At 48.8% G+C, this 17,500-nt stretch overlaps 2 protein-coding genes across 2 annotated transcripts in view; one reads left to right on the top strand and one right to left on the bottom strand.

The window, feature by feature from the left end:
• Positions 1-17,500, top strand: part of LOC135828544 (uncharacterized) — a 95,423-nt gene that overhangs the window by 2,670 nt on the left and 75,253 nt on the right. Inside the window, exons 3-8 of the mRNA XM_065340986.1 lie at positions 611-870; positions 5,184-5,641; positions 12,014-12,117; positions 12,971-13,290; positions 14,948-15,160; positions 16,733-16,942. Of these exons, the coding sequence (XP_065197058.1) occupies positions 611-870; positions 5,184-5,641; positions 12,014-12,117; positions 12,971-13,290; positions 14,948-15,160; positions 16,733-16,942 (1,565 nt within the window). The remainder of the gene's footprint in view (positions 1-610; positions 871-5,183; positions 5,642-12,013; positions 12,118-12,970; positions 13,291-14,947; positions 15,161-16,732; positions 16,943-17,500) is intronic.
• Positions 5,964-10,558, bottom strand: LOC135828545 (uncharacterized protein K02A2.6-like). Its single transcript, XM_065340987.1, has 2 exons — positions 10,423-10,558; positions 5,964-10,036 (listed from the first exon to the last, which is right to left on the bottom strand). Exons 1-2 carry the CDS (start codon positions 10,428-10,430, stop codon positions 6,577-6,579), a joined length of 3,468 nt encoding a protein of 1,155 aa, XP_065197059.1. The 5' UTR covers positions 10,431-10,558; the 3' UTR covers positions 5,964-6,576.

The following is a 17,500-nucleotide window of genomic DNA, read 5'->3' on the forward strand; positions in this document are numbered from 1 at the left end:
GGATGACCGTTTGCAACGATCTCCAGCGGATACTGTCAAACTGACAACGTGTTACCACCAGCGCTATCTTTTGAAGTGCTATTTTTTGTCAATGCTCTGACTGCCAAAGTGCCGGTATATTATAAGGACTTGCTTGCTATCTTGTCAATCACCATTGTATTCGACTTGCAGAGTAATGGTACAAAAGGCCTAGTCAAAACTATACTTGTGGCTTCTGTGCTTCGTTTGCTGATTTGCTTTCCTCTAACCAAGAATCTAATAAAAATGTGTTAGTACAAACGTCTATGCAAACCGGTGCGCTGGTAAACACAGAAGCATACGGCAGTACAGATTTGTGCCATGGTTGCCGCTCGCCGTTCATCTCAACTGATTTATTGACCGGATAGGTCGGACTTCACAACTCATCATGATTGTTTCTGGAATGCGTGCGTGCGTGCGTGTGTGCATGCATGCATGAATGTGTGTGCGTGTGCGTGCGTGTGCATGCGTGCGTGCTTGCCAATCGTTTGTGCCCACTTCTTGTCTTTCCGTGCCGTACACCGCCGTCCTACTCGTCGTCGTCGTCATGGCCACCATGTTGTCATGTCGTCATGGCGGCAAACACCACCAGGTCTATTTTGAATACAGTGTGAATGGTGGTCAGTCATGGACGCGCATCACAACCATGTATTACTATTCATATCGCACGTCGGCGTCGCAGCTCAACTACGCCATCCCAGCCGGCGCACAGGACAAGACGGCGAGATTCCGCTGGCGCAACTCGGCCACCGGAACCGCGTACTCCGTGGCTCTCATCGACAACGTGTACATCGGCAACCCGGTCAATGTGTCAACGTCGCCGCTCCTGGAGACGTTCGACACCACTGCAAGGTAACGTACGGTGTGTTGTGAAACCTACGGATCCACCAGACCGGGATTCCAACCCAGCACCCCTGTATTTCCCGGGCAGTGCCCTAACCGATTAGGCTACCGGGGATCACACACACTCACTGGGTCCTTCTTGCTACACTGCTAACCGCCCCAACAGGCCGTACCTACTCGCGGGTGTGTGTGTGGAGGGGGGATACGACGAAAATGGGTTCGAACCATTGCCATGCACCAATGTTGCAAAAGAAGGATCCACGAGCGCGATTCGAGCCCAGCACCCCTGTCTTTCCGGGACAGTGCCCTAACCGATTAGGCTACCGGGGATCACACACACACACACATATATACACACACACATACACACATACACACATACACACACACACATACATACACACACATACACACACACACACACACGCACACGCATGCGGCTCCTTCTTGCTACGTAATAGTAACACTCACCGAGTAACCTACAGAACTGCCATCGGGTGCCGAAGAACTGAGGGTCAACCCCGTAGCCTAGGCCGTTCTAGTTATTTTTTCATGTAGTACAGTCTATGTGCACATTTGAGTAACCGTGTATACTGTTAATATACAAAATTTCGGCGCTGCAAAATTTCGGCACTTCACGATTTTTGACATTTTGGCGGCGATTTATTTTTGGCGTGGGGTAGAGGGCATGGTATAGTGCGACAGATGCTGTGAAAAATTTCACCGGCGTTTTAATTTAGGCGTTTTGGGTCGGTGCCGAATATAGCCGAAATTCAGTAGCTGCCGAAAATTTGTATATTTACTACATTGGTATGCTGTGCTTGGTGGAATCCTAGCCTGTTTTTTTATTGTTTTTTATTTTTTTTTACTTAAAGCCATGTGGTGCACGCCATGGGAACATGCAGCAGCCATGGTGGTGGGGCCACGTGTTCTTTCTTCGGTGCTATATTCTTGGGCACCCGGTAGTACGGCTCGCTTGCTTAGTGTGAACATTGTTCATGCGCGAGTTTATTGCTCTGGATTTAAGTGTGTTTTAACACAAATTACTTCAGACACTGAGTAGAGTAAGACCTGGTTTAAGGAGGCTCCGAACAGTTGCGCAGCGCAGTGTAAAAAGGGCACCTCGAAAATCTGTTTTTTGCCGCGAGATTCGAAAAATGTTGTGTTCCATGCGGAAACAAGCTGTTGTTTAGAAAGAAGTTTTTTGATTTCTCTGATGTAGTTCTACTCGTTGCAGTGTTTCTGTAGCCGTGGCTGTTTCTACGCTGGAAAGAATCACTGGCCATGGCTAATGCTAAACAAAGGCAGTTCCTACGCTGCTTGATTTTTTTGTGAAAACGTTGTTGATCAATTGAAGCGGTACGATGTGGCCACGAAGAACAAATAATTCAATGATAATACTGACGAAGAAGGGTGAGAAAAGCAGGCTGAAGTCAGTGAAGACATCGATGTCGAACGTAGTGATACTAGTACTGGCACTGGAATTTTGCATGGACTACCTGTGGAGCGTGAAGTGGCTGCCCACTCGCTGGTAAGTGGACCCACTTGCAGCTCCAGTCGCACGAGTGCCGTTTGAAACTTTCTGTGGATCCTAGAGTATCCTGAGCTCAGTGGACGACGCATCTCAGAGCTGCTGAACTTGGGCTACTGTCCCTGTAGGAATGAAGTTCGTGTCAACCACTGTACTGCACTGATGGTGTAAGGAAAACGCTGGCCAGAAGCTTGTGATCTGAACCAGGGACGCACTTCTAAATCCTGCTTTTGTAAAAATGGGGATGCCACAACTAAGATGTGCACACTCAGGTGTGTATTGGGTAAATGCCTGTGGTTGATTATTTTGAATCCTTTCCTATGCACAAGTACATGCGTTTGTGTGTGTGTGTGTGTGTGTACGCGCGCATGTGTGTGTGTGTGTACTCGCGCGCGCGAGTGTGTGTGTGTACGCGCGCGCGCGCGCGAGTGTGTGTGTGTGTACGCGCGCGCATGCGCGTGTGTGTGTGTGCAAGCTGTTGAAAGGTGTAATCCGAGCACAAGTTGCTATGTCTAACGTAGTTTGTTCGCTATCCTCGCTTCAGCGTTGGGCAGGTGTATGAGTGTGTGTGTGTGCGCGCGTGCTCGTGCCCGCATGTGTGGGTTCGCACGCAATGTTGATCTGGGTTATGCACATGTCCCCACGAGTGCACTGTGTGCATGTGCATGCAAATGTATGTGTACATGTATGTGTGTATGCACGTGCATGTGTGCGCGCGTGTGCAAAGCTAGGTGTGAAGGGGGGGGGGGGGGGCTCACGGTACTGGTTCTGTATGCCTCTCCTCTCTGGTGTCCGCAAGGACAGTGTGGTAATGGCTTTACAGTACAGGAGTTGCATGTGAATGCGCATTTGTGAACCGTATTTGAGACACAAAAAGAATTGCCGAGAGAGCATGACAGTACACTACATGTATATCGTATATGTGCACGCCAGCGTGTGTAGATGCATATTGCCCTTCATGCGATGTTTTTCTGGAGTCTGCTGCTATCAACGCAAGTGACAACCAGCAAATGCATGCCCAGTGCAGTGGCTGGTCTTCATGCTTTTATTTACACTAAGTCCTACTATGGACTAGTAGTGTTACAATGATGCGTGCATGAGAGTGCGTGCATGTGGGTGGGTGTTTTTGTGCGTGCGCACGCGTGTGAGTGTTTAGTGTGCCTTATTTTGAATGCCTGCTTTCACATTATTCATGTGCCAGTTTCATGGTCGAGGTTGTTATGAAACCTCGCTGCCTTACATGTACATGTACACTACTCGTATATCAATGTGCTAGGACTGAAGGCTACATGACATACATGTACATGTAATGATACATGTACCTTTCCAAGCACAGACTGTCTGGTATGTCCAAAGGAGGTTGCAGCATGAAAATAACTTCTTCTAAAATAATATTACCATACTACCATGTCATTGGTAGTGATATTTAGTCAAGAAGGCAAGAATGGTCAGATTTTCTAAAAATGCTATTTTCAGAATTGGCCTAAAAATACCATATTTTGATACCTATATTGTTTGGTAGGGGCCTAAAGTGCCTGGTGACACCATCAAAACTGTCCATTATCGGTTTCCTTGGGGCTCAAGGATCACAGAAAGCCACAAAAATCAATATGTCCATGGACAAAATGTTGCAGGCTGAACCATTTCACAATTCAGCACCCGATGGAAATTTCGGTACCCGTAATTTCGAAAAAGTGGCTCGCCAAGGGCAAAACCAAGACGCAGTCTATCTTGTGTAGCCAAGATACCTCCAAATGTGGTTCTTAAACATATGATGAAGAAAATGCTAAGTATCCTCCTTCCAGGAGGCTTCTTAGGGTCAAAAACCAAAATATTTTACCATTTTTTTACCGAAAATCAAGAAATTGTACACTCACTAAATACACCAGAATACCTCTTATATGCCTGGTGACCCTACCTAAAAACTATACCAAATTGAAGAAGAGACATCACTCCACCATTCTATGCATAAAAAACAGGGTGTCCATGGACCTTTTATTTTTACTTCTTTAGGTGGGAGCCTCCTTAAGCGACCACCCCACGGTGCAAGCAAAAGCGGTCGTTAAAGCCAGGCGGTCTTTAGAACTAGGTCGCACAGTGTCTGTGTAGAACTGTCGGTGCATGGAAAAGCGGTCGTTAAGAGCAGGTGGTCGCTAAGCCCAGAGGTCGCTTACACCAGGTTTTACTGTAGAGTCAACTTCGCTAATAACGACTGCGGATATAACGACAATTCACGAATAACGATAGAATTCCCATGCCCAGAGCAAAGTCCCATCCAACTGTAATACATATAATGAGACTTCGGGTATAACAACACTTTGTGAATAAGGACAGTTTTCTGATGCCCCGCCGCCGAGTGTCGTTATACGCCAAGCTCACTGTACATGTCCACATTCCTGCTGACCGTGGGCGTGGAGGCACATCTTCTCCCATTGTCACAGGTATGTTACGCTAAAGCGTTCATTGTTGCGGGGTGCCTGTGTGTGCGTGTGTGCTTGCGTGTGTGTGTGTGTGTGTGTGTGTGTGTGTGCGTGCGTGTGTGTGTGTGTGTGTGTGTGTGTGTGTGTGTGTGTGTGTGTGTGCGTGTGTGTGTGCACATGTTATGAAAAAAGTATCACCACCACTACCTGCACCCACGTGTTTCCCCCGCAGAAGAACATGATTATGCAAGTGTCGTGTGTGTGTAAACGTGTGTGTGTCCATGTCTGTGCATGTCCGTTTCTGTGTGTGTCTGTGTTTCCGTGTCTGTCTGTGTCTCCATGTGTCTGTGTGTTTGTGTGTGTGTATGCAGTGGCTTGATAGCGTCAACGTCTCACGGCACACAGGCGACCTACTGCTCCAGCAGCGGCAAGACGTTGCTAATGCAGCAGAGCACGGGCGTGAAGTACTACGCGACCTCTGCGCTCAGCCTCAAACCCGTCGCGCTGCCATCGACTGGCGACTCCATGGTTCAGTTTGATCTGTACATGGGCGTGTGCTCTAGCACACAGGTGACCACCACGCTGTCATACATGCGCATTGGCATCAGCACCCTCCCGTCCACGTCCCTATCCACGCTGCGCGCCTTTGTTAGCCAAGACTACGGCAACTTCTGGCATCGCGTGTCTGTCGTACTGCCCGGCGGAACGTATGGCGGGAAGACCGTGTTTCTGTCGCTTTACCAGACGAACGGGGATAGTACGACGGCGGGCAGACAAATCTCCATCGATAACCTCTACGTCGGAGCTTCATGTCCTAAGCAATGTTCGGGTGAGGCATGCCGTTGCTAAGTGTTGTGTGTGTATGTGTGTGTGTGTATGTGTGTATGCATTTGTGTATGCGTTTGAGCATGTGTCTGTTCACGTGTCTACGAGTATGTGTCTGTTCACGTGTCTATGAGTATGTGTGTGTGTAGGGGGTTTCTGTGGATAGGAGTGTGTGTGTGTGTGTGTGCTTGTTTGGCACCATGGTTGCAATGCAGATTAAATGGGAGCACATTGCTTCGTGCTGCTGCTCAAGTTGTGCAAGACGGATGGCCTGCATTGTGACCACACCCGGGCACTACTGCTGTATGGCCTGCTGTTATAACGTACGCACGCAAGATTCATTCCATGCAACTCGCGTATACCACAGCAGGAAACACCATCTGGTTTGTTCTAGGATAATTTAGAAGTGAACATGTAAAATGGCAATCATGGAGAGATAAGCAGCAGAGACACGTCAGTGCTGTCGTGGCACTAATGGCGCTATGACACGACAGTATAGGCCTCGTCAGCTCGTACCAAAGTAAGACACACGTCAGCCATGCAGACGTAATGCAGAAGAAGACTGATTCATAATGAGGTAAGACATTGTCACTCTTCGTCATGCATGCATCAAAGGAGCGTAGAACGACACACGTAGAGCACACGTAGAACGACACACGTAGCAGAACGTAGATCGTAGATCGTACGACTAATATTAATAATAGATCAATCTATAACAATCCTCCTTCCTTAAAGAAGTAGTGAAGTGGGACTAGCAATAATGCATATATAATCAAAATGCATCCAAACAACTATATACAAGAGCAAATCCTTATATCCGACTAACTATGATACAATACTATGCTATTACAGACAAATAGCGGAATAGGACACTCTAAGGCAATGTCAGAATTGCTAGGCGAGTCATTCATGACTAATGCTAAGATAGTCACTCAATACTCACAAATTTAAGCGATCAGGGGCACGGCGCATTCTTGACGGATAGCGCGGTGACACTGGAGTTGACGAAACAGGCACTGACACATCAGGCATACTAACAGGAGTAGCGACTTGAACTGTATCAGGCATACTAACAGGAGTAGCAGCAGTAGTAGACATACTAGGCGTGGCAGTAGTAGGCGTACTAGACGTAGCAGTAGTAGGCGTACTAGGCATAGTAGTAGCTGCTGTATCAATGACAGGAGACGACTGAGCCGGCGGTGAAGCTGGTAACTCAGGAGTCGGCGTTGCTGTAGCGACTGTCGGAGTAACACTCGGCGTAGACACTGTCGGAATGGCGTCGGACTCGGCCGATAAACCAGCAGACTCAGCTGTTCTGGACTTCAAATGATCGATGTGCACTTTTCGGACGACTCCTCCTACCATCACAGAATAGGTCATCGTACTGAGTCGTTTGCATATTAAACCTTCTAGCCACTTCGGCTTAGAGCCAGGACGAGCATTGTACACCCACACTGGTGCATTCACTGTGAACTCACGAGACGCAGTACTGTCGAGTTCATGGGCCTGCTGCATAGCCGTGGCGAAACTGGGTTGCAGCAGCGCCAAACGCGTGGTCGGGGCTTTCTTCAATAGAATATTCGCGGGACTCTGCTTAGTAGCGCTGTGCGGCGTGTTTCTGTAATCGAAAAGAAAGCGAGACACTTGCACACATACAGACACATGGTGAGGCCTTGCTCGCAAAGCCTTCTTCAGCTCTTGCACCATCCGCTCACACTGTCCGTTGCTGGCGGGATGATAGGGCGGTGTACGATGATGCTTAATACCATTCTGAGCACAGAAAGCAGCAAACTCGCCAGAGGCAAATTGTGGGCCGTTATCAGATACTAGCACTCTAGGAATACCAAATGTACTGATGAACCGTAGCAAACAGTTCACTGTTTTAGTAGTCGTAGCGGAGGAACCAAGCTCGTATACATCAATCCACTTAGAGAATGCATCAACTATGACCAGAAATTGTTGCGACTCGAACTCAGCAAAATCAAGATGCACACGCTCAAAAGCAGCATTGGGGTATGCCCAATGGTGGACAGAGTCCTTGCGGGGCAGATTAGAGCTTTCCTGACAAAGACTGCAATCGGCGGCTAATCGTTCGATATCGGCATCTAAGCCTGGCCACCAGAAAATGCTTCGTGCCACACTCTTCATTCGAGACACACCGGCATGTGAAGAATGCAGTTCCTCTAATAAGTGGCGTCTAAACTGAACTGGAATAATGACGCGGGAACCCCACAGCAAACAACCATGCTCAATACTTAGGTCATTCCGGATGCGGCTATATGGCACTAACCTGTCGGGAACTGTAGCAGGCCAACCATGCAGCGTGTAGGACATTACTAACGAAATGTCAGAATCGTATTTGCTAGCCTTGGCAACATCCGAACTCTGTAGAGGCATTAACTCGCAGGGGTCAAATGCATGACTGCTGACTGCACTAACAATTGCAGACATTTCAGCAGCAGACAATGGTAAAGGCAGACGAGACAGACAATCTGCTAGCACATTTTCTTTACCTGGAATATGCTCAATGACGTAGTCGTACTCAGCGAGAATCACGGCCCAGCGCTGTAGACGGGATGCCGACGTCTTACTTAACGACTCGTGCTCGCCGAAGATCTTGATTAGAGGCTTATGGTCGGTGCGCAGAATGAACTTACGACCGTAGATGTACTGGTGTAAACGACGAACAGCAAACACGATAGCTAACGCCTCTCGCTCAATCTGGCTGTAATGACTCTCTGCTTTGGACAAAGCACGTGACACATATACAACTGGCCGAACAGACTGGTCCGGCATGACATGTAGAAGAGCAGCACCAATACCAGCAGGGGATGCATCACACTCTAAGATCAGTGGTAAGGTAACATCATAATGGGCCATAACTGGATCGGCGATGAGAAACTCTTTAACTTTGGCAAACGCCGACTGACATGCATCCGTCCAATTAAAGACTACATCCTTCTTTAACAACTCGTTCAGGGGTTGTAACAGCGAGGAGCAATTGGGGATAAACCGCCCAAAGAAATTCACGAGCCCCAGAAACGAACGCAAGGTAGATACATCATGGGGCCTCGGGGCATTCTGAATACTCAAAACCTTATCCCGACTGGGCTGTAGACCAGCCTTCGACAATGTAAACCCAAGGTAACTAACTTGTGGCTTACCAATCTCACATTTCTCACGACGCAACCGCAGCCCTGTCTCAGCGAAACGACGGAGGACTGCTCGTAGACGCTCGTCGTGTTGTTGCTGGGTGTTACCACAAATGAGAATATCGTCGAAATAGACAACGACACCTTCTAGACCTTGTAGAACCTGCTCGATGGCCTTCTGCCAGATTGACGGAGCTGAGCTGACGCCGAAGGGTAGTCTCGTGAATTCGTACAAACCCTTGTGCGTAGCGATGACACAATAGCGCCTACTGTCGTCGTCGAGCGGTAGCTGAGCATAAGCTTGGCTGAGATCTAATTTGGAAAATACAGATCCACCAGATAATTGCGATAACAAATCACTCGGGTTGGGAATGGGATGTTGGTTAGCTTCAATGTGCTTGTTGATAGACACTTTAAAATCTGCACATAAGCGGATGGTGTTGTTTTTCTTTTTTACAACCACCACGGGGGATGCCCAATCAGCGTTAGAGACCGGCTTGATGATCCCCTCCCCCTCTAGACGCAACAACTCCGCTTCAACCTTAGTGCGGACAGCGTACGGGACAGGACGGGAACGGCAACTCTTGGGGGTGGGCGACCCTTGAAGCTGGATCTTGGCAGACTGACCCTTAATGGTACCCAAATCCTCTTGAAATACGGTAGGGAACTGACGCAATAGACTATCTAGCGACAATGCATTGACCTGTGCATTACGAAAATTTGACCAGTCTATAATGACGTGGGACATCCAGTTCCGACCAAACAGGGGCTGACCACTACCCTCTACAACAATGATGGTGTCTCGAAACTGGTGGGACTCGTAACGGACATCGACAATGCATTCACCCACTACAGATAGGGAACTACCACCATACGAATGCAGAGACGCACGAGACTTATGCAGACACACATTGGGAAACTGCTCCTTCCAAACAGAACTAGGGAATACTGAAACTTCAGCACCAGTGTCGACTTCCATAGGACAGACTACATCATTAACGCATACATCAATCATCATGGGAGGATGAGACTTAGACTTAGGTTGACACTTATCTGTAGGTGACACATCGTCGGTGAGAGCCCCAATGCTGAAAGAGTCGAACAGTGACTCTGGCTCGGACGAAATGTGGGACGTCGACTGCGAATTGCAGCAGGAAGCGAAATGCCCACGACGCTGACACTTGCTGCAGGTTTTGCCACGCGCCGGGCAACTCGGATCCCGACCGAAATGACCAGCCTTGCCACACCTAAAACAGAGACGCTCAGAGGAAGTAGAAGCAGAAACAGACACTCTCTCAGGTTTACGTGCACGATCCGTTTTACCTGACGACTTGAAATGTTGTTTCTGTTGTTTCTGCGACACAGAGTGCTTACGAGAGAGACCGTGGACTTCTGATGGCGTACTCATAGCAGCAGCGGAACCCATAGACGAAGCTTGTTGCTGGGTTGCCTCAAACAAAGCTGCAATTTCTAGACACGTACCCAAAGTTAGTTTTGGATCTGATAACAACTTCTTTTTCAACTCGACATTCACAATGCATGACACCACATGGTCTCGAATCATGTCGTCACAAGCGGTACCAAAATCACACAAGCGGGCCTGGACGCGTAATCTTACAACAAACTGACTCACCGACTCATTCTTAGCAAAGGTCATCTGGCGCAGCACGTGACGCTCGTATACAGGATGTGGCGCGGCCTTGAAATGTTCGTTCAGTTTCCGTAACGTAACCTTGTACTCGTTGTCATCCGCAGGCAGAGCCGACGCCTGTGGATCTTCGAGGTCTTCGAATAAGTCCTGAACCTGTGTTCCGGCAGTATGCAGCAATAAATTTTTCAGCCGTTTGTGATCCGTAATCCCTTGGCCTTCAGCCATGTACGTAAAGCTTCGTAGCCATTTCTTCCAGCGAGAGGACACTTCTGCTGGCGTGCCCCGGTATTCGAAAACTGGAAGCTTGTGGGCTGTGCTCAGGTTACTACAAACGCTCATCTTCGTCGCCAATTGTGACCACACCCGGGCACTACTGCTGTATGGCCTGCATTGTGACCACACCCGGGCACTACTGCTGTATGGCCTGCATTGTGACCACACCCGGGCACTACTGCTGTATGGCCTGCATTGTGACCACACCCGGGCACTACTGCTGTATGGCCTGCATTGTGACCACACCCGGGCACTACTGCTGTATGGCTGAACTCTGTCTTTGCCTGCACACCTGTTCACACGTGCCGCGTGTAAGCATGCTCACTGCCATCACCTGTTCAGTAGTGCACAACGGCAACCATGCCAACCAAACAAAGATGGCTGCACACCTGTTCACACATGCCGCGTGTAAGCATGCTCATTGTCATCACCTGTTCAGTAGTGCACAACGGCAACCATGCCAACCAAACAAAGATGGCTGCACACCTGTTCACACGTGACCCGTATAAGCATGCTCACTGTCATCACCTGTTCAGTAGTGGACAATGGCAACCATGCCAACCAAACAAAGATGGCTGCACAGCTGTTCACACGTGCCACGTATAAGCATGCTCACTGTCCTCACCTGTTCAGTAGTGGACAACGGCAACTATGCCAACCAAACAAAGATGGCTGCACACCTGTTCACAGGTGACCCGTATAAGCATGCTCACTGTCCTCACCTGTTCAGTAGTGCACAACGGCAACCATGCCAACCAAACAAAGATGGCTGCACACCTGTTCACACGTGCCGTGTGTAAGCATGCTCACTGCCATCACCTGTTCAGTAGTGCACAGCGGCAACCATGCCAAGTTTTTGCGAACCAAACAAAGATGGCTCAAACACAAACTTTTATTTGTTGGCCCTGCACGCCAAATCACTTCTTCTGTGTTTTGCTCTGCTCCGTGTCCGATCACGCTTTGTGTGTTCGTCAGATGTACGATTTCACCTCCCATTCTTACATCACTCATTTACTTTTGCAAAGTAAATACAGGGTGCTGGCCACTTCCGTTTCCGGCTACTCAATGCTCTCTGTCTCAGTCCCTCGGACTTGAATGCCATCTTGGCTCCATCAAAGCGGCTGGTTCGGTAGCGATTACCTAAGACCCCTTCGATCTCCCACCGTGGCGTTTCACTCCGCTGGCCAGCACTCTCCGTACCGCAAGCAGTGTGTTGACGTTAATGCGCGTGTGTGTATATGTGTGTGCGTGTGTGTATGTGTGTGTGTGTGCACGTGTATGTGACACACATGTATCTCAGGCCATGGCACCTGTCAGACCAGTGTCACGTGTAAATGTGACACTGGTTACTCAGGATTGGACTGCAGCAATGTCACCACCACCACCAACCCGACCTACCTCAAGGTTAGTCTATATACCACACACTAACACACACACGCACGCACACACGCACACACACACACACACACACACACGCACACACACACGCACGCATACACACACACACACACACACACACACACACAACAGGGGCGTCGGACACGGTACGGTCACTACGGTATTGACCGTACCACTATTTGCCACAAATACCCCATGAATCAATAAAAATGCACTGATTTGGGCACTGAATTTCCAAAATTTCGGCTCAGCCACCCCTGTCCCACACGTAAATTGTACTTCAGATGGCTGACCGTACCACACTAAATTACTTTCCGAATTGGTGAAAACTGGTACGGCCATGGCTGCACCAGCCGTACCAGTGGCGCCGGCCATGCGTGACGGCTTGCGTGTACATCCATCAATGCATCTAGTGTACATTCACAATTGTCACGTTTGTATATGTGTGTGTGTGTGTGCGTGTGTGTGTGTGTGTGTGTGTGCGTGTGTGTGTGTGTGTGTGTGTGTGTGTGCGTGTGTGTGTGTGTGAGTGTATGTGTGTACGTGTGTGTACGTGTGTGTGTGTATGTGTGTGTGTGTGTGTGTGTGTGTGTCTGTGTATGTGTGCGTGTGTGTCCATGGGTGTGTATGCACATGTGTGTGTGTGTGTGTGTGTGTGTGTGTGTGTGTGTGTGTGTGTATGTGTATGTGTATGTGTATGTGTATGTGTGTGTATGTGTATGTGTGTGTGTGTGTGTATGTGTATGTGTGTGTGTGTGTACGTGTGTGTATGTGTGTGTATGTGCACATGTGCATGTACATTGTGTATTTGTAACCGTGTCTCCGTGTGTTTTTCTTCACATCCCTGCGATAACCCCAGGAAACGTTTGACGGCGCATCGCTCAGCTCGCTATGGCAACCGCCCGTAGCCATGACGGTCACCAGCTCCTTGTGCGGCAGTTCCATTTCGTCCGGGGCCTACATCGCCGCCACGCAGCGCTCGTACGTACGCAAGCTGGAAACCGTCGACATGGACCTGTCGAACGCTGCGCCGTACGTGAACTTCCGCTACCTGAACGGGTACGGCTCGTTCAGCGGCCAGAGCTCGCAGTGCCGTATCATGTCCAGCTCTAGTTACCAAGTACGAGTGCAGTACTCAATCGACGGCGGCAATACCTGGTCGACGATGACGAACCTTTAGTAAGTGTTCTGATATCACATGGTGTATTCCTCATGTACAGTGCTGGCCACAGAAATCCAACAGAGAAATCCAACAGAGAAACCCGACAGAGAAATCCAACAGAGAAATCCAACAGAAAAACCCGACAGAGAAACCCGACTGAGAAACCCAACAGAGAAACCCGACAGAGAAATCCAACAGAGAAATTCAACGGAGAAATCCAACAGAGAAATCCAACAGAGAAATCCAACAGAGAAACCCGACAGAGAAACCCGACAGAGAAATCCAACAGAGAAACCCAACAGAGAAATCCAACAGAGAAACCCGACAGAGAAATCCAACGGAGAAATCCAACAGAGAAATCCAACAGAGAAATCCAACAGAGAAACCCAACAGAGAAACCCGACAGAGAAATCCAACAGAGAAATCCAGCCTCAGGAATAAAGCAGCACTGTATTCGAGTGCGCAGAACAGTGATATCAGTGCTAGGGCTGTGTTGCGCCCAGCACTATTTAAATCATTTTTTGTACAATGATCACAGCTCAGTCACAGGCAAAGACAAAAAATTGCATTGTGTGAGCATAGTGATGGTGAGGCTTTTCGCCCTCAGCCGACCTGAGGTCTCGGTGTCATGGGACATGAGGTTGGATTTCTTTGGCCAATACTGCAGTGCGTTATTTTGTGTACGTATTGTGTTTGTACGTAGTGTTGGTGCATGCGGGTATTGCTCTGATGTGAAGAGAGTAGTCGTCGTCTTGAGTTCGTCGTGTCCAGTTGTGTTTCCGTAGTCGTCTTCCATTTGTAATTCTATCGCCGTCAATTGTCTAATTGTGGGGATGGCACGGGCTGGGAGCAGGAGAGAAAGTCCAGATTCAGTATCCTGTTGGTTGTATTTGGTACCTCCTCGTTTTCACCATAGAGTGATTCACGCTCATCACACTGCGGCTACAGGCTTTCTCTAAGTAGAAGAAACCAGAGCTACCGACCTGTTAACATGATCTTCATTAATACAATACTTTAACTGGAGCCATGAAAACTGTCTGAAAGCCGCAGAGATGAACACACGCGCAACATGGCAACTTGCTGCAGCATATATTCCTGGAAACAAGCGCCCCCAAACCTCGAACAACAGTGTGCGTCGGCAGGTATTTCCGGGTGATACGGTCAGCCACCTGAAGTACCACTTACTCCTGGGGTTGGGGTTGGGGTGGCTGCTCCGAATGGTTTTCCCGGAATTTAGCGACCAAATCAATGCCTGTGGGCACAGCAACGACATAGCTCGACTGCGACGTTCGTTTCTCTCAAATCACTGTCTGTTACTGGTTCACAGGGTACCGGGTACCAGGGGCGTTGGACACGCTGCGGTCGATACCGTAGTGATCATCACAGCGTGTCAGACGCTCCTGAACAGGTTGCAATGTATTGTGGTGATGTCTGCGGCTTTCACACTTTCCATGGCTCTAATCCTGACCTATGGCATGCTCATTGCATGCTCCATACATTGCGTGTGGTAAGTTGGTAACGGACCGATGAGTGCTCGCATGCCTACACTAGGATATGCAAAAGTTACAACCGCAGCTGCTGCTGCTGCTGTATGTGTGTGTGTACATGTGTGTGTTCGCGCACGTATGTGCACGTGCACATGTGCGTCCGTGTCCGACTGAACCGGGATCCCAGCTACTACAACTACCGGTCTGCGACAGACGTCACCGTCATTCTGCCCGTGGCTGGCCGTAGCAAGGCCACTCGCATTCGCTGGTACCAGGGCTCCACATCGCTGACATCGGCCCTATCATTCTCTGCCACCTACCAATCCTGGTCCGTGGACAACATCGTCATTGGCTCGCAAGCTGGTGCTGTGTCTGGCAACGGCACGGCCTTCTCGGAAACGTACGTTCCGCACACACGCGCATACACACACACGCACACACGGACACGCACACACGCATACACACACACACGCACACACGCACACGCAAACACACAGACACATGCATGCATGCACACACACACACACACACACACACACGTGCACACACACACACACACACACACATACACATACCCTCACACACACACACACACACACACACACACACACACACACACACACACGCACGCACACACGCACACACGCACTGTACATTTCGCTATGGATGGTCACGTGCATATACATGTACATGTATACCTTATTATCTCATAAACACAGGCCTCCATTATAAGCACAGCCTCCATTATAAGCACAGGTCGGAGGGCTGTTGAGATTACAAACGCACAATCTCCAACATAGTCACACAGTGATAATACTGGAATGCAGCTGTGCGCATGCGCATACCTTGAAATGACGTATGCAGGCAGACGCATTCGCGTACGTTCTCGAACTCGTACTCCAGAGCTAAAAACCCAAAGTGCTCCACGGCTACGTGCGTGACTTCCACTTCCGTATCATTCTTTTTTCTTCTCTCTGTTCTCTAATCATGAAATCTGAGTTAAATTCCGATTTGAGTGTGTTACTGGTATGCAACTTTCTTGACTTTTTCATGGTTGAAAAAATATAAACACAGTCTCCAGTATTATCACGGTCTCCTCTATAAGCACGGGTGCGAGGTGGGTTGAAAAAATATAAGTACCGTGTTTATAAGGGAGATAATACCGGTATGCATATACAGTCAAATTTGCGAATAACGACACTCGGCGGCGGGGCATCAGAAAAGTGTCCTTACTCGCGAAGTGTCCTTATACCCGAAATCTCTTGATGTATTACAGTGAGATGGGACTTTGCTCTGGGCACAGTGATTCTGTCGTTATTCGTGAATTGTTGTTATATACGCATAACTTCTAATTATAATTAATAACTTCGTTATTAGCGAGGTTGACTGTATCTGCATGGTATCCAGGGGATAAGTTTCTGATTGTGATAATACTAACGTTATATTCATATGGCAATAAGGAGGACGAGCTGAAGTGACATTTGGATTACTTTATTAAACAATGTTTGGCGCAGGTCTGAGGCGGGAAGGGGTGTAGTGCGTAGACATGAGCTGCAGTGGTGCAGTAAGGTGACCTGCTTGAATCCTGCTTGCACACACTACAACTACTACAATACAACAGTGTACAACATCACCAAGTGATTGCTGTATAGTATACATATAGATGTGATAAGGCTCATGTGAGCCTGGGGCTCATGGCTGTTTTGCATGCTTGCCGTGCTGGGCTAGACGTACGAGAATGCGACCTCACTTTCCTTGTCCTTCAGTGTCTTTCCTTGCTAGAATAAGAATATGAAGCTGTGTAATGCTGTGTGTGGGCCCTTAGGCTTAGGCTTAGGGCCACGCATAACCATGATGTAATCGCGGAATTTCGCCGTGACCGACACCCATGCAGAAAAAGTCACAAGCTGTACACTCTGGGTATCACGTACGCTTGATAATAATATACACCTCTGTGCGACTCTCTGCCCAGGTTCCAGTCGTTCACGGGAGGACAGTGGCGAAGCATTGCCAACGGAGCGGCAAAGTCCTACTGTTCTAGTGCAAGCACGTCTCTCGTCTTCGACTCGTCAGGCGTGGCGAGCAGCCAGGGCGCACAGCGCTATGCGGCCACTGAGATCGTCCCAGTCCAGCTGCAGCCGGTCATCACGCCAACGGAGATGTTCAACACACTGCCCGCAGGGTAAGTGTGCAATGTACAGACTCAGTCAGTGTGTGCCTGGCATCGACATAATTTATTATGACTGTACACGTACATTGTGTGCCTGGTGTCGATATATTATGACTCGTACAATGTACAATCATTGTGTGCCTGGCATCGATATATTATGACTCTGTACAATGTACATTGTGTGCTTGGTGTCGATATATTATGACTCTGTACACGTACATTGTGTGCCTGGCATCGATATATTATGACTCTGTACAATGTACATTGTGTGCCTGGTATCGTTATAATTATGAATATGTACACGTACACTGTATGCCTGGCATCGATATTATAATGACTCTGCACACGCACATGTACTGCCGTGGACAGGGAAATCCGGTCAGAGGTCAAGCGGCCCGAGGGTGCTGGCCATACAGCCTTGAGTAGATCTACGCATACGGGTCAACAAGTGCGCCGCATGCCACGGCGTTCTGTGCGATGTGAGGACGCCGGCCCTGGTCATGCGACTGGAGTTTCATGTCCACAACAGTGCATTGTGTGTGTGTGTGTGTGTGTGTGTGTGTGTGTGTG

This window comes from Sycon ciliatum, chromosome 12 (genome assembly GCF_964019385.1).
Source record: "Sycon ciliatum chromosome 12, ocSycCili1.1, whole genome shotgun sequence".
NCBI classification, from domain to species: Eukaryota; Metazoa; Porifera; class Calcarea; order Leucosolenida; family Sycettidae; genus Sycon; species Sycon ciliatum.